The 24,195-nt window shown below is 33.3% G+C and overlaps 1 protein-coding gene across 1 annotated transcript in view; it reads right to left on the bottom strand.

Moving 5' to 3' along the window:
- LOC149417654 (IDLSRF-like peptide) overlaps positions 1-24,195 on the bottom strand; it is a 213,745-nt gene that overhangs the window by 169,127 nt on the left and 20,423 nt on the right. The window contains exon 2 of the mRNA XM_089640487.1: positions 23,514-23,636. Within this exon, the coding sequence (XP_089496613.1) occupies positions 23,514-23,634 (121 nt within the window). The 5' untranslated portion in view covers positions 23,635-23,636. The remainder of the gene's footprint in view (positions 1-23,513; positions 23,637-24,195) is intronic.

The raw sequence follows: 24,195 nt of genomic DNA, 5'->3' as shown, positions 1-24,195 counted from the left end.
CTTGGTATTTTTCACATATCATTTTGATGTCGTTGTTTTGTTCAATGATGTCTTCTAAGAATTCTTTTTCGGTATAGTCTTTGTCAAGACCTTTGAATATTACGCATGGATCCGTTTTCAGAAGTACCTCCGCTATTATGGTTTTGTCGATTTCATTTATCTTATCTTTTAATTTTTTTGCGTCTTCTTTTTCTGGGCATGTTATTATAAGGTTTTTTTTGTTTTTTTTAATTTCGCATACTCGAATTCCCAACTGCGATATTTTAATCTTTTGTATTTTCTCTTTTATTTTTTCAGTGTCTTCTTCTTTTAAGCTTTTAATTATTATAGGAAATCGTTTTTCTTGCGTTTGTGATATTAAGTTTTTTACTGCAGAAGAGTATGAAAATGGGTATTTTTGTGCTTGGTTTTTTTCTTGAATATCACACTTTTCTTGTAATTTAGCTAATTCTATTGCCATGTGCGATATCATTTCCATGATGTTATTTATTTCTTTCATCATTTTTGATTTGGTTTCTTTGGTAAGTTTATTTTCTTCTATGATTGTATGTAGGTCACTTATGTTTTGTTTCGCCTTTGTTATGAAGGCATGCGGATCAACCGCTTCCTCCATTTTTCCAGGTTAAAAATATATTTTCCGTAAATTTATGTATTTATATAATTTGTCTTGGATTGAAGGTGTTATTTTATTTATTTACCGCTTACGGCGCTCACTCGCGTCCAACACCGTTGGAGGTTTGGGCGACACTCTTTTTTTAATGATCACAAAGTTCTAAAGAATTGGTTTGTAATCTAGATAGTGTCTCGGATAAACATATCCGTTTTTTTTTATGGGATATCGTTTGCTAAAAGTTTAAATGAGTATACAATTTTAGAATTTTTCTGAGGTCTGAAAAAGATCTTGAGTTCGATTCCCAGTTAAGACGGGTATTTTTTTGTGTTTTGTTCTGTTTCGTATTACGTTTGGATTGGTTGTTATTATCTTCTTCTTCAATGATATATTAGATTGATGGGTATAACCTACAAAAGCTAAGAATTTTTAAAGTTATTATTTAAATAAATGTCAATTATATAAATAATAGTTGAAATATTTATTATATAGTAACTAAACCATTTTAGTTATTTAATCAAAATCGAAAGTGCATAACAATGTAGAATAGAAATTTTTGTAATAAATATATATAAAGAACACAATTGTTTTGTAATAGTTAAAATATATAAGATCGGTAATAAAATCGTAGAGAAGATTCAGATAATAAAAAGATATTTTAATTTATTAAAGATTTACCACTGGCGTGTTAATAGGGGTTTTTTTTATGAAATTCAATCAAATTAAAGAGCACTCCCATTATTTCAAAGCAGCAGCCTTTTAAGGCTTCGACGCGGGTTGTATTGTGGGAAAACAAAGCGTGCAGGTGAATCGATCCACCCCGCCTACAACGGAAGTCGGTACCCAATACGCGTCCACAGGTCAACGAGTCTACCCGATCTGCCCAGGTCTACCCAGGTCTACCCAGGTCTTCCCAGGTCTACCCGGGTCTACCCAGGTCTACTAACGCTACACGTGAAAACAATGTGAAAACTTTATTAGTTTTGCATATTGCATGGGGATTCTCGTTAGGGGTTTAGTGGTAAACAGTGAAAACACGTCTTTAATAAGATATTTCTGACGACATTGTTACACGTGGCAGACAAATTACTTTAATATTATCTTTTATAACTTTTTTATTATATTTTGGATGAAATTCTACTACTTTATATAAATACAACACTGTGCTAAATATGCATCATAACATTTCATTATTGGGTTGGAACTAAGCGTTACCTATCTTATTTATTAAAAGAGATGTATATAGTTTTTCGTTTAAAAATAAAATAAAATTGCTCAGTTGGTTTTCGCGAATATCAAAAACACCCAGTTATATAATATGTTTCTAATCTACGCTAAGCACGGCGTAGCACCGTAGAAAAATACTCCATATTCATTTATTAGCTTAGTTGCAACATTGGTATTGCGGGCGTTCGCATAAAGGAATATGCATTATTTGGAATTTGTGATCACATTTAATATTTCCACTTACAATTTGAAAAGCCAACAGAAAGCAAATACTCTCACAAAATCTTCTAGGAAAACCGACTGAAAAAAATATTAATTGAAAAACTAGTTTTATCACTCATTTCAGTTTTTGTTGAATTGAATTGTCTTGTTTTTTGACGATTTTTTTTTTAAAACTCTATTTTTTATATCTTTTCTCATACATCTAGTTTACAGGTAAATAAATGAAAAGTGCAAGTAATGCATAAAATGTTCCTAAACTTATATCCAAACAAAACATTTAGAGGAAGCTACAAGCCAAAAATGTGTATATTCTTGGTATAACCTTATGTTGTAGGTAATAGGCATTAAAATTGCTTGACAAACGGAGTCTAGAAACGTTCGATTTCAAGCACAAAACTGGTTTTTATTTATTTTGTAGATAATTTTATAAGAGCGCAAAAAAGTTAATCAAGTAAAACTGTCACAGATAATTTTACCTATAATACTGTATTTTTTAAGTTGTTTCCTTTACGCGTTCATTCATTTCAATTGAAAAAATATTTTTTTTAGTAGTTTACATTTATTTATTTTATTGAGTAATATTATTTTATTTGTATTCTACTCAAGCGAAAGAATAGGAAAACCTTCAATTTATCTAAAGCATATTTTTTGGTATTCATAATGTACACCAATTCGTAATAAAGGTTAGTCAAAATAGTGATTTAGCATTAAGCTTCGCCTTAGTACACATCTTCAACTTTTTCCATAAAACGTTCATACTCGTATTTCACTCGAGCGATTGTTGGCATATTATGCCATGTTTGCAAAAACTTTTTGCCAATCGCTTGCCATAATATGCCAAATTTATAGATCCCTAAAATATGGGACAAGTGGTTAAATATAGGTGGATTAATTGACTTAACCGCAGTAAGCAGTTTCATATGTTTCCATATTCATGTTTTGAGGAATTTTAATAATTAAATAATCACTTGAACGGTTATATACTAGTTTAACATTTTAAAAAGTTAAGACTTACTATTTATGCAACACATTTGCCTTAAGATCGTATGATGTAATGTTACGTTTTTTCTTTAATAAATCCAACACATTTGTTCAATCAACTATTCATTCCAGTAAGCCTGTCTAAAAACAGATTTTGCAAATACTATCAACATAGCAGTTTTCAAGAATAAGCGTTTTTTCTTACAGGAATTATCGTTTAACACGATAAATAGCTTCCAGCACGATTTTATTTCAGAGAAAGAGTGCTGTATTATATTATTTAGGTAACGAAATCTCTCTTCCGACAGAAATAACGTTAGGCCTTAACTGACCCCTGACAGGAACTCGTTAACGTTATTTGTGACGTGAACCCAGAGAAATATTACACCACGCATATGAGATATCTGATTTTTCTTTCTCCAGTTAGGAATATTATACTTTCGTCGAGGATATCGTCGGTTCAAATGTAAAACTTAAGTGGTATGTTAACAAAATGGTTATTTTAACATGTTTTACCTTTCAGTCGTTGGTGGTGTTTAGTTTGTGTTGTGTCTCCGGGGTTTTCTCACAAACTCTCTTGTTAAATAAAACTATGACTTCAACAAAACATTTTCTGTGAAAGTCCTATTCAAGTTCTGTTATTATTTCGTTATAGGCTAGTTGCTTGACAGAACTGAAATAAAAAACAGAACTTGAAATATCTTTCGAAGAACTTGAAAATAACGTTGAAATTTGATGAATTGTTCAAATTCTCCGAAACCACCCGTCCATAGACTTTTATTACGATAGATTGATAGTAGGCTTTGACATATTAACTGTCAGGCGGTTGGTATAATCTGGACCCTGACCTGATATTCTCATCTCACTCATTATCGTGTTATTCTCGACAGCTCACGCCATCTATGTGTAACCTAATAGACTGATTTTATGCCATTTATGGGTGAGCTTAAAAATGTATCATTTATGTACTGTTAGTTACAACGATAATAAATTGATATTCCAAAGCTTCATCGTTCGTGATTTAATTTTAATTTTCTTCCAGAAAACTATTTCGTTGACCTACAAAATTGTTTTAAAAAGTTGTCCAGATTTTGTGACGACAGATATCAAAATTTCATTCCGATAGCGATATCTTAATATAAATAATAAAAAATTGAAAATTTATTTATCATTTGTCACTGACATTTGTAATTTTAACAGTCAAACACGTCTATCCCAAATTTGCTACAATAATAATTGAGAGCTACGTGAATGTCGAAAAAGTAACAAATGAACATTTATTTATTAATTAACGCCCTTTTTATGGGCTTTTACATAAGAATATTAAGAAATATACAATATTTATTGTACATAACTGAATTGCTTCACTAACGACATTATATATTTATTTAAAGATAAATTGACGATGTCCACTGACTTGGTATAATTGTTTCCCTCCATTAGTATTCTGGGCAAAGAAGAATACATTTGGTAGTTAATCCCAGAATTTCTGCACTGAAATAAATCCTGAGTTCTAGTGTTACGTTTGTGGAATCCGGAAGCTTATCAATTCTATCAATACCGGACTATCAACTAAATCATTTAGAATTTTATATAGAAATACCAAGGATAAAACAAATAAATAACATAATGCAACATTTAAAATTATTTATATTGCAAACACTTTCTTGGAATTGTGACGTATTAAAAAGTATCTGCATGTTTTATTTCATTTATTCAAAGCTTAGAAATAATACAATTGAGAGCCGTATTTTTTTCGAAGAATAAGTTTTCTTGTTTAGCTAAGCAACGAAGTTTAAAATGTTGAAATAATATAAATCATTTTTCTCCCTAAGAATATACGTCTTCAAAAGAAATAAAATATGTCCGTGAGCAGATAAAGCTCAAGAATTAAATCGGTTTCCATCACGATGAGTTATATAATATTAGCATCGTTCACACCTCGCAAAGTTCCCATAATATTCGTGCAGCCGGCAGTTACAGTTTCCAGTTGAATTAATTGTAGTCATAAATACAAATGGTTCTTGGAAGCACGTCCTACCACCTACCAGTTGATCGCAGCTACTAGCAAGAAGCAAGTAGCAAATAGCTGCCCGGTCGGCCTATTTCCAACCCTTAGGTCAGGGTCATCTATTCATCACCGTGTTACGAGCCTAGCTAGGGGTAGTTTGTGTTAACCCTTTCAGACTTAGATTTACACTGGCAGTTCTAGAACATATTTTAGGCCTGATAACATTTGGTGAAGTTATTTTTTTTTTTAATTGATCGTTCTGCAAAACATACCGTCAACACTTTCATAAAAAACGAGAGAAATAATTCGTACATACAGCAAAATATACAAAAGGCTACCGCCTTAAAGACAGGCTAAAACACAATGAAAAAATAAAACATAAGCTTTTTGTATTTGCTCTAGATAGGGAGAGAAAAGTTATGAAAACAAAATTTATTCCCAAAATATCGCACTCGATAAGAAATAGAAAATATCGAAATATTAATACCATTTTATTATATTAAAGGGTTGTAGAAGAATTATAAAATACATTTAACCTTTGAGGAAAATTGTTTTAGATTTAATGCTGGAGAAATAAGATCCGTGAGTTATGACCAGATAGATGGGAAAAGAATTCAAGACTGGGTGGTGTAAGTGTAATAGGTAAGGGTAAGAATGGGATGATTTGATTAATGGTTTGAGCATGTAGAGCGAATGAACAGAGAAAAGAGCGCCAAGAGAATATATATGACACAAAATGACGGAATCAGTCGCGGAAACCTTAAGAAGTGAATCAAATATCATTGCCTGATGATATCAACAAAAAAAATATGTGGCCTTCTCTGCCTATCCCGGAAAAACGCCGCGATGGTTAGGTCGTTGTGTAGAAAGGAAGCGGTTAATAAATGCTTTTAAATAGGTCTGATGGATTCCTCTCTCTTAACAAATTGATTGCAATCCTTCGAGCACAGGCGTCAGGTAGGTATGCTGTCCTTGTTCTACCGGTGTTTTAATGGAAGATGCTCCAAGGTACTAGCGACATTGATTCTTTCGGCATCGGTGCATAGGCATAGTCGGGAAACACGTGCCCAAAATCTGTATACAGTTGACATTTGTCACATGAGAACGAGTGCGAACTGTGGAACGATTTACAATCCTACAATCTCCTTTCTTCAATCCTTTATCTCCTCAAAAAGATCCTCCACACAGCATCCCTGTATGGAGTTACGTCTTTCGGGGCTTTTTCACAGATCTTGAGGCAATTTTTCACAAAAATGGTGCTATAAAAATTATCCTCTTATTATTAAGTGTGGGAAGTTTTATCAGGGAGTGAAGTGTTTGCTCAAAAGTCTGAGTTGAAAAGCTCTCAGGAATTCATGTTTGCATATCGGAATAAATAATAAATTACGTTACAGAGCAGAATTCTATGGAAATCGTAAAGGGGATACGAATATACTAGTACAATCTGACCTTCAATGAATTTTACTGAATTTAAATGGGTTTCGCTTCAAAAGTGAAAAACCACGGTCAATGTGATTTTAAGTACTTGGTTTCCTAAACAAAATATTTTAAATATTTATAAACTGAAACCATGATAAAATAATTTTGTAACAAATTTAAGGTTTCGAGAATTTCATAAATAAATTGTACGTGATTATTAATTAGCACACCTATTTTTGATGCCTGATTAGAATTTAAAATGAACATTATGTAAATGATAAAATAAGATTAATCAATCGTGTTATTATACAAAGAATACGATGAGAAATTTATAGGAAGTTCCCTTATGATCATATTGGTTTCATTTGAATCATGTTGGTTTTCAGGTTTGTAGGTGTACACCCTTGTACAAACCTTATACAATCTCCATTAATGTTATATTTTCAATACATGACTCAATATTGAACTTGGAATGCAGATGAACAATTTAAATGGACTTTTATAATAAATGCAATAGCAACGACGGCAAGCTTACGAATTAAAACAAAAAATGATGTACGTGCATTAATAACACATTAATGACACCGGCGCTAGTCTTCTTTTTTCAAAGGTAAGAATTTTAGAAAAGGAAAGAGGACAAGGGAAATGACAATTTGAAAAAGACATTGATATGTGAAATAATCACAAAACTGTTTCAATATTAAACAAATTATTTTGAAAATATCTCTAAAAATGTGTAACCATAAAACCAATAACAATAAATAATTTATTAACAATTATTGTTGATCAATAAATCATGACGCACTTGTAAGTTTTTTTAATAAAACTAGGTGGATATGAATTCGAGTACATTATAATATGTGATTAGATCAATAATTTAATTAAAAAAACTACACCAGATCCGTCAAAATAGCGGATGGGCTGAATTGTCGACAAATCTATTTCAATTTTCAAAATGGTAATTGAAATATTTTTTTGTTAAAAATATTACATTATAGCTGGGTACTTTATCGCTCGTCTGAATTCTTCAAACAGACACTTCCAATTTTGGAAAACACTTAAATTCAAAGTAAAACCGAGTTCTATAGTTCATTTAACCAGAGTTACGCAGGACAGACAGACTCACAATCTAGATTATTATTTTTGATTGTTTGCTTTATTTTACGAAGTTTTTTTTACAATCGGACTTTGACAATAATTATAAGAATGGATTAAAAATATATTCAACACCCACTCTGTTAGAACGTTTAGAGTTGACACTTTTCAATTAGAAAATGCTAATTAAAAAATTATTGTGCTGATTTTCCTTGCGAATTTTACAACAATTGCAGGCAAATTCATTTAAAAGAACAAAGAAAGTAAGCAATTTGGGAACACAAAGCAAGTTTTGAATTCTACGTTCGTCAAAAAATATACACTAAAAAAAATATAAGTATCCTTACGGTAGAACAATATCAATTAATAAATATTTTTATTATAAAGAAGTTTAAGCTTTACTACCCAACGTTGCCCGTGATTTAAAATAAAAAAGACATAAAAAAATTCACCGTTCAAGATTGTTTGGTGCTGCAGACAATCAAACAGTTCTCTGTTTGAGTAAAGTTGAGACACGACCACAAGTTTTGCAAAACCACCGAAGAAGGGACGTGCCAAAACAAGTTTTAGAAGTTCACTTTTGATACCTTTTTATTCTATTTTTATTTCGTGGGATCTCGTTTCTCTTATCTTATAGACATAAAGCACATATAAAACTTACTCGCATAAAATTACTCACTTAATCAGATCAATTTAAATTTAAATATAATAATTTAATAATAATAAAATCTCAATTGAGTGACATCTGATTAAAAAGTGCGCGCTACCTATTTATATCCTTTAATTAATATTTTTACATTATCTCCACACATGAGGCCCTGACGAAAATAATGGCCCTCGGGGCCAATATTATCTTTGGGGATATTGTGTAGAGGGTCTATTTTAAGTAAAAGAGGAAGAGGAAGTTCTGGAAAGGAAAACAGGTATGAGAAAGCTCGGAGTTAGTGAGTCCAGAAGTGACGTGTAAATCCATCCCTCTCATACGGTGCAAAGCGTTGAGAGAGTTCGGCTGGAGAGGTTAAATAATCTCCCTCAACCGGCCTCAACCGATTTGGCCTGCCATGCAGTTGGTGCGAATTTGCCCCTACTAGTTCACCAAACTTAGCGAATCATTTTGGGTGACCTATGGCAGTGATGTTGATTATCCAACGAATGGTTCTTGGGGTGCCGGTACCCGTACCCATCATGTGTGCATCCTCAAAACCCCGTTTATAAGGTGAAGAGCTTGTGAGAGTATGAAATGGCTTTTCGAGAAGTAAATACAAATACTTCCATTGAAGTTGGAAGTATTAGTCCAATATAATGACGCCTGCAGAATCATATTTGTATACACCAGATATAGGTGTCAAGGCTTAGTAATTAGAGTGTTCTCCCGGTAAGACAGGGATCCTGGATTTGTACTTCTTAATTACCTTATTTTTAATTTTCTGGGTTTTCTACTGGTTCGTGTTTCATTTAGATTCATTAGCATTATCTTCTTCTTCAATGATTAATTTTACATACAACTTTCAAAAGCTATTAAGAAAAGTTATTCCAACAAAATTAAATTCAAATACTTCAAGTCAAAAGTTTAAGTACCTTCTTACATCAAAAACTGTACACATTTTGGAAACATCAATTCTGGTGTTTCTCTCTTTTATGAGATGAAATAGGTTCCTTCTAATTAAATTTTAACAGATTATTAAATTCCATCAAGTACACCGTTCATCCTCAATGGCTGCCAAGGGGAAAGAAGGCGGCCTAAAAGAACCTTCTTTTATATTTCCAACAGAGCGATGTTTATGACACCCATTAACAACATGTTTATTACACATAATTAAGAGGAAAGACGCTTGTGATAAATTATGCTTGGAATTTTATGAAAGATGATCTCATGCTGGCAATTTGTAACTTGCTTAATTGCAAAAACACTTTGCCACGAAGTGTAATTAATTAAAAAGAAAAATTGGGTAATGTATTCTATTTGCTTTGAATGTGTCACAGTCATAGCTAAGGTGTTGTGTAACTATTACACCAACAACTTTCATTTTAATTACGTGAACTTTTCATGTGTGGCGTCGAGAAAAATCTAGATTAACTAATTAATAATAAACCGCTCGACCTACTTAGTACCTACTCCCGAATTATGTACCTGCAGTCGAAATCGCATCGTAAACAAAGCAATCTACTTACTACAAGCACCTACTTGTCTACCAGGTGACAATACGTCACAGGCCGTCTTTCACATTACGAGAACTCGCCAGAAGGTTCGAGTCTACCGCCTAGGCATAATTGCCACGCCGTCGAAACTTCGCGAAAGGGCCAGACCGAGCGAGTGGCCTCAATTTAGTTGCCATTTAACTACCTGCTGTTGCCATTGGCCGTGTAGTATAAATAAGCCTGACGCAGCAAGTCAGTCAGTCATCTATCAGCCGTCAGTTAAATCAACGAGTAATCACCCGCGCTCCTCTTACTAGCGCGAAGGACAACGTTCCCGGCTTCGCCCGTACCACCATGGACTCTATCGGGACATCATCATAGCGCCTTGTCCAGATCGCCGTCCCTGGCAAGCGCTACTCGGATTACAAGCACCCTGGTTCCAGTGTCTCTGACCAGCGCTTCTTCCACGCCACCATGACCACCACGAGGACACGCAGCATCCTCACTGGTCTACGCCGCTCCCGTTCAACTACCCACAAGGTCCGCCGCACCTTCGGCCTCCGTCAGCACTGGAGTATTGATTCCCCAGATCGCCAGTGCCTGACAGTCATCGAGTCCCGGTCACCAGCGCCCGGCGTCGACTCACTGACCCGCGCTTGACCAGCATAACACCGCAGCAACCGGAGTATTCAACATCTTTCCTACATCATCTCCTCGTCACGGCAACTGACTCAATAAACACTGTGACCTTCACGACACGCCTTTTATTTCGTGCCTCTCCATCGATCCCCAAACATGTAAGCTGTATTGTCCCTCATTGGAACGCGTTGACCATGTAACTAGGGTAAAAATTGAGCAAAACTTTAAATGGACTGAGCATGTTAATTATTTAAATAATCAAATTAAACCACCAGGAATATCCTCAGTTAAAAAGTTAGTAAAGATCTACATTGTCCTTTGCCAATTGCTCGTAGAATACGGTATTATCGGATGAAACAATGCAAATGGCAGCATCCTAAAATCACTCATTAAAACTCCAAAGCCACAATGAAAATTATTCTTAAAGTCCCTGAAGAACTGGCTCTGACGAAATCTTCAGATCATCGAAACCATCCTCCTTTACATTCAAAAATACAAAATGCAAGAAATAACAACTAACACACATATTAGAAACACTATACCTCAGGGTCAAAAGCATATACAACAGTCAACTACAACATACAAATTTGGGCAAAAAAGTTTAATATACTATGATACTAAACTTTTTTATTTTTTTTTAATTTATTTATTTATTTTTTAATTTAAAAAAATAGGTAGACCAACAAAGCTGTCACATGCCAGCTTGTCTGCAGGATCCACCGAATCAAAATATCTTAAGTCTATGTCTATAATATTGTATGATTATGTGTACATGAGTAAGTCTTATTTCTAGTAGGTACATTTCACAGATTTTATTTTATTGCAGACATTCGCAAAATATATTTCTAACGAGTAATTGTAAATACATAATAAATCTAATGCACCTCACTAAAAACAAAGAAAAAAAAATTTTAAAAAATTTTTTTTAAAAAAACTCTACATAATATTTTAATATCTAAGTCTCAAATAAAAAACCGGAAACAAAACATAGGGATTTAAGATTTTCACAGCCAAAAGTATTTTTCTTATTTGTTTTTGGGGTGTTATGCCGTGTTGCGCTAACTCCTTCTTTAGCCAACGTTTCGGACAGCATTTCAGTGTCCATCATCAGGGCAGATTTGTTATTTACATAACACGTTAAATAACACATCTGCCCTGATGATGGACACTGCAATGCTGTCCGAAATGTTGGCTAAAGAAGGAGTTAGCGCAACACGGCGTAACACCCCAAAAACAAATTAAAAAAAAAAAAAACATAGGGAGTTCAAAAATAAATAATATGCTGCCAAATACAGACAGAAACTGAAACCACTCAACTGAACACAAAAAAACACCATGTAATCTATTTATAACTATTTCGGAAAAAAACACTACTTAATATATTTATTATTACTATGTTTATTACTAATTCGCAAACGAATGTTCTCAATTCTTAATGAATAAGAGAAACTACTAATTAAAGAAACTACATTTTAGTTTCGGGACTATTTGTCGTGCTGTCGATTCTATTGGCGTGATAGTTTTGTACAAAAGCGATACTTGTTCGTAATTATACCTGTAGGGTTGACTTTGACACGAAAGCTTTGGCTTATTCCCTAACCAAGTACACAGGTAACTGTTAGAAGAAAAATCGCTGTTTTGTACATTTTAAACCATCGTTTCTAAATAAGCTTCTAAAAACTATATCCTGTTCCTAAAAAAATTGTAACCAGGGATAAGACAATAGTCGATTAACATATAGTAAGTTGACAAAATAAACTTTAAAAAAAAACACGGTAACATGGTCATCTTTCTTCATCATTCTCGCATCGATTTCAGAAGATCTGGTATGTCTTCCAAACACATCCGGAAAAAAGGAAGGATAAAACACAAGCCCATCAATTCTCTCATAAATAGCCGTTGCGCTAAAAATACTATCTAAAGAAAATTGAGTGCGCTTATGCATTGTGAGTCTATTATTAATTGATTATAGTAAATCGCAACAACTGTCTTATTGACTTATAGAATAACATTAAACATAAAACTAATCAGTACAATAAGTCACTTTGTTTACAATCATTTTGAATTTTTAGTAAATTAATGAAATTACATCAATAACATGATGTTACGTCACAGTTGGCATATTTAAAAACATCAACAACTGAAAATTCAAGAAATTAGATAAATGTAATCTGTCACTTTAAAAATTGAAAATTTTACATCTCGCGAAGACAATAAATATATTTTAAATGTTTAAAATTGTGTAGTTTTTATTACATTATTTTGTTCACTGTCCTGTTTTAACTAGACCGTTTTGTATTTTTTCTGTCTGTAAATTTGGCTTTTCCGTTTCAAGATGGTAGCTGATTTAATAGATCAGCAAAGATTATTTTTTCAAATCTGAAGTCGATGTATTTGTTTGAACTTTCTTGTTCACATTTTTTCAATGGTATGGTACATACCGGCCTAAAGAAAGTTTGAAAATAAAATTTTCATTGAGATAGTGACGTTTCTTTGGACAAATCGTATAATTCTGTAAAACTGTAGTAGCAAGAATCCGCACATATTTAACGATAGCCCCCAGAACTTCGCGAATATCTTGTGTTAACCTGATTTTTTGTTTTTTTTTATACACTTATTATTTCATTTTAACATATTGTTGTACACTGTTAGTGGATAGTTATTATTTTTTCTTTGTTTTTTTTTTTGTTAATTTTAACAATTTCATTAATTTTGTCTACTGTGTGCATAAAAAAATAAATTATTGAAGGAGGCCTAATTCCACTTTGGAAATCAGTTTGGTGAGAATGATGATGATATCACTAAAGTCTCTAAACAATGTGGCTTCACAGTCCATTATGATTTCCCAGGAACGTGATATTACTCGATGAAAAGGTATCACCGTTAATCCATAGAGATTAACAGCTATTAAATCAACAGGTATTAGTTGAGTAGTTTTATAGGCATTATGAGATTAGTGAACAATAATCTACACATTATTGCTACACGTTAATATCAAAAATGTTTAGACTAGGTATATTACACAGATTCGTAAATTACATTGCCCTCGATCATTATTAATCGATGATGTTTGTCGGAGTTAGCGCCTATAAGTTACATTTTAGATAATCGATGTATGTCTATTAGGGATCCATAGAAAGCAGTGGATTTTTTTTTATTCTGAAGAGAGTCCCCATGATTAAGGGGTCAGACCCTCGACTAGTATTCCGGGGGTTGCGGGTTCATTTTCAGCAACTAAATTATATGTCATTAATTAATTTTAGTAGCATATAGTACATTTGCGGTACGTTCCAGAGTGAAAGATACTCTCAGTAACACCCTTTTGTAATAACGTAATTCACAATTGAAAAGTGGCTTTAAATGGCTTAGTTTTGGTGACCAGATATGAATAGTCAGTTACGTGCTTACCTTCCTATTCCCCATATCCATCACCCCAACTACCTTCAGCCTCACAATACACCCCAATTGGGGATAACATAGTTTCATTGTCTCCTGACGATTGTGAGCAGATGGGTATCTTGTGCGGAAATCGGCATTTGAAGGGCTTCTAGAAACCCCTCAAATGCCAATGCAGTCACTAAAAGAGCTTTGGATTAAGCTTTATTAACAACAATTTAAAGATATATTGTGTGGTGTACAGTTCCTATGATGAAGCAGTCAAAATAGTTTCTTCTGTTACTTATAAATAACCATGAAATATTTTGTAGGCATTATTAAAACAAGAAAAGTAAATTTCGGCAAATCCTTCCACGCTTCAACCTTCTCGATTTAAGTAACGAATATTCTTAGAAGCTCTTAAGCTTGTAATAATCGTCGTAGACGGGAAATGCTTAGAGAGGCTTACATGCCGCGATATAATTAATCGGATTATGTGTATGTAATGGGTTTTTATAAGATAAAATTTCATATATACTAACAAATTATATTACAATATATACCCATACGTATATCTGAATACAATTTAACGTGATAGATATTACGCGTCTCTGTGCGGTGGAGCGAGATTAAAAGACACCGAGTTGAGAGGATTGACCATAAAAGTCGTATCTGGAGAACAGAAGACGCCCAGATAGATAGCCTTAGATAACCCAGAAAAGTACGTCGATACAACAAATATTAAAAACTTGGCTTAAAGTGTTTATGCACATATGATACGGTGTATAAATATGAATGAGGCAAGAAGCTTGGCGGGAAAGAGTTACATTTAATTAAATTCAATAGCGTTATTAATTTTAAGAACATTTTATAACTATAATTTCAATTGGTTTTTAAAAGATGCATAAGGAAACAATGAGGGCCTTACTAATAAATGCTCTGTAAACCCCACAAAACTGACAAATACTCATTAATTTATAGTTAATGGCCACCGTGCAAAATCCAAAACAAACCCATCAGTAAGGGGGCAAAAAAAATAAAAGTAGATTCTTTACCAGCAGAACAAAGCTTGCTGTCTAAATTCTGCTGCGCTGAAGTGATTCTATTTAAAACAAGACAGCTCTCTCCACCGGCATGACCATTCGCAAGTTAGTTAAACGGAGATAACCATCGGGAACATAGACAGTAATGCTCTCCATCAGTCAATCTTCAAACCATCCACGAATCATTCTGAAGAAATTTGATGCAATGTGCCCATCCATTCTCACCCATAGATGATTCTTTCAGAGCATATTCAAGAGAAAATCAGTAAGATAGAGCCACGGATCGTAGTCGTACTCCCTCAAGCAGAGACATCTCAGAGTTGTGTTGCTTTCTATTATCTGTATTCTATGTCAATTATTATCAGTTTGTGGTTTTATTGTTTACTGTAATCAATATTTGATATAATCATCGGGGTAGCGGAGGTTAACAGTTAGAATTAGAAAGGATTCTGATTTACCCTTGGTCTTTACGATCGATATTGTGCTTTTTAGGGACACTGCGTGGCCATCATTTCACAAGCTTCATAAAAGACTCGAATTATACGCTCTGAGGGAACACTCAAAGTGTACACTGCACAGGTTTTCAAAATGAATTGTTACAATGTCACCGAATGTGGGTACTCCACACTATCAGACAGGGACAGGTTATTGGGTACACAAACTGTTATTGGGTATATTGACAGGTTATTGGGTACACAAACTGTTATTGGGTATATTGACAGGTTATTGGGAACCCAAACTGTTATTGGGTATATTGACAGGTTATTGGGTACCCAAACTGTTATTGGGTATATTGACAGGTTATTGGGTACCCAAACTGTTATTGGGTATATTGACAGGTTATTGGGTACCCAAACTGTTATTGGGTATATTGACAGGTTATTGGGTACCCAAACTGTTATTGGGTATATTGACAGGTTATTGGGTACCCAAATGTTACCCAATAACCTGTGCCTTGGTTTGTAGAAACATGTTTTAGAGGGAGATGCGTTAATAAGTACTCCTCAGATCAAAGTTGCTTCCTCCGATCATTGTGGGGTTGTTTCCTATGTCCGCCCAATGCGTGACATAATAAAATAAAAATTTCTGTGACTGTTAAAAAAATAACGGCTGAAACGTTTTTTGAAATACAGTCATTACCATTACAAAAATTATAAAATCCATTTAGTTATCAAAAAAAATATTCCTCCAACGAGTTATTATTACCGAAGCATAAAACTTCCCTCTCACGATTGCTGAAAGCTGTGCCTATCGATTTCCTGAAAGCACGTTACATATTTCACAAGTTCGCCGCTAACAACGTGTAAATATAACAGGTTAACACATCGCGTGTCTGGCCTCAGTTTTCCGGCTGCGACTGGCATTAAAACACACCTTCAATTGTATTCGGGTGGTATTGTCAATTTGGTTGCCGTACGACATGTTATGTAACTATCCGCACGTATTTCTCCTGGTTTACCACGAAAAGCTTTATTGATACCCCTACGCAAAACAAATTAATTCAGCTCAAATACTGATTTCAAGAGACACTGAAATGTAATCTACCACGCTAAAATTCAAATGAAAGCCCTTATTTTCAAGCGACGGCCAAAATAATAATACATTTTTTTTGATAATAATTTGTACAACGGCTTATGTGAAAAATCATCATTCAATTCATGTGACAACAACGATTTTCAATTGGAGACAGACATTCAAGGGACATCCATCGAATTCAAATTTAATGTGGTTTTAGGATGTCCTTATTCTAAAATAGCTTAAAAAATAAAAAAAATAAACATCTCTTAATCCAATTTTTTAAATTTTATTTATTTCTTTATTGGTGCTCTTTTTAGGGGGTTGAACATATTTATTATACATAACTAAACGTCCTCAGTAATAAACTTTTGTATTTGAGTGATAGATTAAAGATGTTCACTAACTCGGTATCATGCGACTCTGATCCACATTCGCATTTGAACCGATGAAAATAATTTACTGTAGGTTTTTAAACTAAATCTTTTATCAGGTGTGGTCATGTATGCATTTTTACACTTTGATTCAATACGATAAACTTATTTAAGAGATGCTAACATTTTACATAGCTTCAATGTTAAAAGCTGGTAATCTTAAGAATAAAAAACGTCTCGACTCCCACACAAAGTACATTGCCGGTTGAAAAAAGGCGTAGCCTTTTTGGGAGTGCTCATCGGTGACGTCACGGATCACCTACACAGATTTGATGCGTTTTTCGGAGAACCAAAAAATTTAACTAATTATATTATTATTACAACAATAAAAAATACACAAGTATTTAAGTTAGAACGCCATCAGTTCCTCAATTGTGCGGCTGGTTCATGAACGACTCAGCGTAAGCTATGTGCCCATTTGGGTAAATTAATCATTTAATAAGTCGGTAGACTGTTCGCCGTTCAGTCTGTATGAACTTTAGCGGTCATGAGTAATTTGAAAAACTCTCAGATTGTGGGATAATATAATTTAGTGTTTTGGAGAGACCCTTTCAAAAACAATTTTGGTTAGGCAAAACGTGAACCGTAAATAATTAATTACCTTTAATATTTTTGTAAAATGGTTTTATTAATATTTTAACAAAAACACTTTTTTTTCATTTTGGCTTACGTATTTTTACTTACAATCCTATGATTTGATTAAATTTTTCAAACCGTTCATATATTTTTTTTCTAAATGGATATATATATATAGATATTCAAAATTGTTGCTGAATTTGCAGAAATAAATGTTTAAATAATTGCCGTTAAAATTTTCGAAATAATATGCAATAATTTATCTAACGATAGCGTACTTACTCTAACAATAATGTTAATTTCTACTTTACCCAATGAATTTTTAATTTCTTCACATATGCATGCTGTCAGTGAATTTCAGAAAAATTTGTTTCAATTTTGTAAATAAAATTTCGGTTAAAAATATTATATGGAAGGTAGGTACTTAATCGCTTGTCTGAATTCTTCACACAAACAGTTAAAATTATTAAAATTATCTAAACTTAAATTCAAAGCAAATTTGAGTTCATTGAACGAGGGTTACGCAAGATGCACAGAAATTAGTATTTTGATTTTTAGTGCATACGCTTTATGTAACTAATTAGTCACAGAGAAAACAGAGGAAGGCAGAGATGGAGGAACGCTGAGCACCTCTATCTTGGCGTACACTTTTTCTTATTTGTTTGTATGATGGCCTACATGGTCGAGGGGTAAGGGTCTTGCATAGCATAGCAAGCTGAAAGTCATGGTTTCAAATCCCGGTGTGCGTAAGTAAATTTTATTTAATTAATTAGTGTTTTCATGAAATAATATATAGTATCATTGCGGCACGTTCCAGAGTGGAAAATGAAAAGTTGTGTAATTTATCCAATAAATAATTGACCAAAATCACCGAAAGACCAACTGGTTGAAGCTGAAATCGATTAAATTTCGACATCCTTCATCGAACAGATAATCAATTAATAAATACTAATATAAAATATGATATTAATAAATAATAATATTATAATCATAAATAGATCCCAATGTTCGAGTGGTTTAAGACGCCTGTCCCGGTAAAGCCAGAGATCCTGGGTTCGATTCCTATTAGTGACCATTATATTTTTATTTTTCTGTGTCTTGTTCTGTTTCATGTTTCGTTTAGATTGATTAGTATTATCTTCTTCTTCAATGATACGGGAATTGAACCCGCACCCTTCTGATTGCCGGTCAAGTGCCCTAGACCACTAAACAACGTCAGCTTACAGCGAATAATTATTGCTTTTAATATTTTTTATCCTTTGTGCTAGGCATAAAAAAAGCCTTGGCTTATAAACATTAGTTTATCATTAAAAATAATTAAAGGTCTTGTTTGAATTGACGTCATCGTATTTCTTTTAAATCAGTATTGAACTTAACTTCAGTGAAATTAATTTAACTACAACTCCCTCAATGTCTGCAGGTTCAAACATAAACATTATTTAAAAAGAGGATTTTCTATTATTTGCTGTTTTACACGCTCATTATGGCTGTTTATTAATTACACCATTCTTATTTAGACATATTTTCAACATGAAATATACTCTTCTTATTATATACCTACTCATAAGCATTTAACCTGATATTTTCCTTAATTTAGTTACATATACATTTTATACACAAGTTTATACACATTTTTTGACATTCCAATATTGTATTACTTAGACAGGATCGCATTTACTATCTATTGCTGTTTTACTCGCCCTCATGGGCACATAAGCAATTCTAATTTCACAGTATAGTTTATCTCATTATAAGTTATACTGTATAAAAGCCGAAAGGCGTTAATTGGCGTAAAATAAAAAGCGTAATCTAAACGAAACATGAAATAGAACAAGACACTGAAAATAAAAAAAAAGGGTAACGGTCGTTACTCTCCTTAATTTTTGTTATATTTAATACCTCAATTTTCGAATTATCAATATTATCCTCAAATAATTTAATTTTTAAAAATAATCAGGTCTCAATAGTTGTTTTCCTGGTGAGACAGGGGTCCAGGGATGCCCGGTTGGGACCGTTACCTTATTCCTCCGTTTCATGTTTCGTTCTTCTTTTCAAATGTTAACTTACATTATTATGTCGATGCGTAACATCCAAAGGTTATTTCAATATTTGAACCAAAAATTAGTTTGTTCTATCAATCTATCTGAAATATTTAAATATACCTTCCCAGAATTGAAGATCATTTGATTAGCATTCCGACCACCCTTCTCCGGGGTTGTGTAAAACCTAAATTACTGTTTTAGTGTTGTTTTATGGCTTTTGAAGATAATGTTTCCGCTTGAAATAATGGTGGAAAGACCTGTTGCAAGGTGGGTATCTGATTTAATCGTGCTGATTCGTGCTTCTTGGAATATTTTACTAGGCGGCCCCGGTGGTCTGGATTCTAGTTGCAGAGTACATAAAAGCGATACAAATTGAGGACACAGTTTTCTTGCCGATTCCATAAATAAATAAGAAATGAGTTTTAAAAATTTTGCATACTCTACAATTTTTTTCAAGTTTTGATTAGATATATATTTAAATTATTATAAGCAATAATTATTCGCCCGAAATATCCATACTAAATTGAAAATATCTCCCGAGTAAAAATAATAAATGCCGCCGACGGGAATTGAACCAAATGTAGATAGATATAATATGTCTCGACGCCATCTAGTATGAAATTTAGCACTAACAAAGCATTTCCTACAAAAATAAAGTTGGTTGTTTACAGGTGAAAAAATATAATAAGCAGTAATTGTTGATTGATGTACTAGTACATATTGAATTATTTGGCGTTTTCAGAGCCCCTGACCGGACATCAGAAGGTGCGGGTTCGATTCTCGTCGACGGCATTTATTTTTATTCGGGAGAAATTTTCCATTTTGTATGGATATTTCAGGCTACTAATTATTGCTTATAATAGTAATTTTTTATCCTTTGTGCTATACATAAAAATGCACATTTAAAATACCTTGGAAATATCCCGAAATTCGACGAGAAATTTAAAGTTAAAACAATAGATAAAGAACACTCTTTGGCTTATTTAGTAAGATATCTTTCAAATAACTTTTTATGTCAGTTCTTTATTAGTAATGTTTTAAATCATTTTATCAATTGAATTAAAATTTTCATCACGTTATTTAGTAATATTGATAATGTATTAGTATGATGAAGAAATCTATAATTATTTTCTCCGATTCGTAAATTGCTTACTGAAAATTGTAAACGATATTGTATTTTAGTACATTTCCTTAAAATAACAATAAATAAATTGAGAAAACAATCGTTGCTTTTGTCCAGAAGATAAGACTACTCAAACTCACAGTTGATAAATAATGGCATTTATCTTATGAATATATTGTAAGTGTAAGAGTTGGTGTACAAATGATCTATATTAGTAGCAGTAGCGTTGTAAAGATTTTCTTTAACTTTATGAACAATGTTCTTAACTGAATTATAAATAAATCTGACAATCTTTTGTATCTCGTCTGAGTTATTTGGGTTCTCTGAAAGCTGTTTTCATCCCAAGCAATAAATAAATAATCTCATAACTAGAATTTATTGGAAAAGGCATGTTATTGGATGTGCCCATTTTTTTGCAAAATTCAATATTCCCCTTGTAATAGATTGGGATCTTTCTTTGCCGGGAGCCTTTTCAGTTCCCAGGGCATTACAAGGTCTTATTACAAATCACATTTCGTTCACCTAATTTCCTTTGCTACTGAAGACTTACACAAAGAGCAATTTATTTTTAGCGAAAGAAAAAATGTTATTAGTTTTAGAATTTTATTAATATTTTAATGAAGATAATAATTATATTTTATAATTATCTTTGCCTAGATTATAACATTTTTTGTTGAAACCTTTTTAGGAGCATTTACAAAAAAATCTTATCCCAAAGGCATTACTGGGATTTGTATTATCAAATTACGTAATACCTAGTTTTTTATGTTAGTGTTTTCATAATGATTTTGATATGGTAGGGACTAACAATTTTTTTTTTATTATTTGATTAATTTTAACAAGAGAGACAAAATGGAAACATTTCCATTTTGTCTCTTTTGAGAAAATAATTAGTTTTAAAGACTATGAGATCTTTAGTTTTGACGAATTCAGATTAAGCGTTAAGATTAGTTTCGCTTTTTAGAAGACCACGTAGATTATTATACGGAAATAGGTTTATGCGATTTGAATTGTTGATTCCAAATGATGCGTGTTTTACATTTTTATACGTTTCTCGGAAAAAATACCGTTGTTTAAAAACAAAAAAGGTTGTTTTTTCTAGGGTAGTAGCGTTAACATGCATGTTTATGTTCCGAGGTAATTTCAGTGGTAGGGTTATTGGAGGCATTAAGGAAATTTAAACTCATGAACGAACTTAATGGGAGCTGAGGGGCAAATAAACGATATTGGATTGAGAAGATTGAAGACACACCGAATCTTTTTATATACCTCATTATTATTTAAACGATGAACGTATTTGCACGATCGTGTAAATTTGTTCATCATTAGTTTAAAACCTGCCTTTCATTTTAATACTTGTTTTTGAAAATGTTGTATAATCTGTGATTATAACTTTAATCTGTCGTTGTAAAATAACTCTGTGATTGTATAAACATTTTGACGAAAATGACTTTTTTTATAAAAAATTAGACAAAATTATCGGATTCTCTGAAAATGTGTCGACGTGGAAAGAGTTTTACATAACGACGAATTTGCTTAGAATTAGTACAATTTTAAGCTCAGGGCCAAAGGCTACATCACAAATTAATTTGCATAACAAAGAAAATTGATCAAACAGTACAATGTTGAATATCAGTTTCCTTACACTAATTTACGAAAATGAAGTTGATGCCGAAACTGGGTAAGTATGGAAAAATAACTGTAGTGTTTTTATTTGGTTGTCGTTTCGATACCGCCCACCAGATGTCGGTAGAGTGAGCACTAGATATTGGTACTTACACCATTTGACAGAGATAGCACGTCGGTCGTACCCGATGGTTACGACTACAGCCGACCCCTAGGTAGAAAGCTCCCTTCCAGTTACTTCCCTCGATAGAATAATCACTGATAGAACGGACGTATGTCCCGCAAGACATTCATCGTAATGAACCAAAGCTTTAATTGAATACTCCCGATCTCAAGGGTAATCCATTCCAAGAAGATAATTATAATGTACAAAAGCGCATTACAGTAATAAACAAAATAGTCTACCGATCCCGTGTAATTTAAAACTTTATTATCAAATACACTGATGAAGGAAGGGTAAGGATTGTAAAAAGCGCAATTTTCCCTGCGAGGGGTCCATTGCAAAAAGGGTGCCTTGGAACATATCGGCGTTAGCTCAGGTGGTAGAGATTGAGTTCCGTATCGTCAGGCGTTAGGTCAGCCAATAGGGCTTTTACACGAGGGACAAATGCCAGACCAACCACTCCATATTCGTCAAAGGAAACACAAGAATGGGGGTATGAAAGTATATTCACAAAGCACGATTACATAACAGATACACAAGTGAGAAGAATTATTAACATCCTAAATATTCCTAGTTGTTTGTTAGGAACAATCTCTCTCTATTTAAAGTTCTGGCTGGCAAGTTTGTACGTAGGCATGATTCAAGTCATAAAAAGGCACATAAAGGGTAATGATAGTTAATCATCTTACATGAATTTGCAGTAGGTTTCACGTACATGTTGAACCACAAATGGAGGGTTATCTTCTATACTGAACGCGCCATTGCGCGTGCAGTTCTCCATTGTAAATTGGCACAGAAATTAGGTACAGGTTTCAAAAGTACTTGTTCAAAAGTATCCGTTAATTTAGGCGCGCTACGATAGCGTCTTGGTTGATTGCAAAACACACATGTTGACAAGGCCAAGGTTAGATTGTGAGTGCGGCCGTTGGTGATTTCGTCAGCCCGGCGTGTGTCGAGCATGAGCAGTTTACCAACCTAACCGTGCACGCATGCGCACAGCGAACAATGGTAAACTGCTGACAGCTAACTAATTTGAATTCGCGGGAGTTTTGAACGTGTCCGATTCGTTACGTGACAGGATATAAAAATATTGAAATATTTTGAATTAATAAAATTGGTTCAAAGCAATTACTGAGTTCTTAGCGCACATGCCAGTAATTTTGAGAGTTAGGATTATATTTTGTTGTTATTATATTTACGTTTTTCGTAACAACCAGTGAATACTGAAAGATTCCTGACCAATGGCGATATTAGTTGGATGAAAGAAACTCACCTGTTCGTTTGGCGCTCAGGTGTCCATAGAGGCGCGACAGGTCGATGGAGAGGGCGGGAGGCAGTGTGGAGCACAGCGCTATCAGCAGCACGCCCGCCGCGGCTACCTGCTTGGCCGCCATGCCTGCACCACACAACAAATAGACAATACTATAATCACACACACAACTGTAACACTTTAACTTCACACTAACACACCACCTAACCTAACCTAACCTTGCATAACCTAACTCAACTTAACCTGACCTCTTCTAGAATTACCCTTCTCTTATTTCCTACTGAATTTCACAAAAAAAAATCTCAAAATGCTAACGAGTATACATATATGTTTGAGTTTATAGATGCGTCGGAATCCCACCCTGTTATCGTGAGTTCGATTCCTCAGCTGAAAAGTCCTCCTTTATTGCACATCTTCGGCTAATGATGAGGGTGGTAGGAGATTTTAAAATATTTTCAGTTTATTCGTAATGTTTGTGTTTCTTTGAAAAATTTTCTTTAGAATATACTGTTTTTTTAATATTTCTGTAAATTTTTTTTTGCAATAATTAGTTTTTCTGTACATGTATGTTTATGGTAGTATTCCCGAAAATATTAAATATGTACAACTCATGATAAATATTGTAATAGTTTTTCTCAAATAGGGAGGTATAAATTAAAATCAAGAATCATATATTGTATGTGTA

The sequence above is a fragment of the Hesperophylax consimilis genome, chromosome 15 (assembly GCF_061612785.1).
Source record: "Hesperophylax consimilis isolate HC1 chromosome 15, BYU_Hcon_1.0, whole genome shotgun sequence".
In the NCBI taxonomy this organism is placed as follows: Eukaryota; Metazoa; Arthropoda; class Insecta; order Trichoptera; family Limnephilidae; genus Hesperophylax; species Hesperophylax consimilis.
This window is presented reverse-complemented; position numbering and strand designations above follow the sequence as displayed.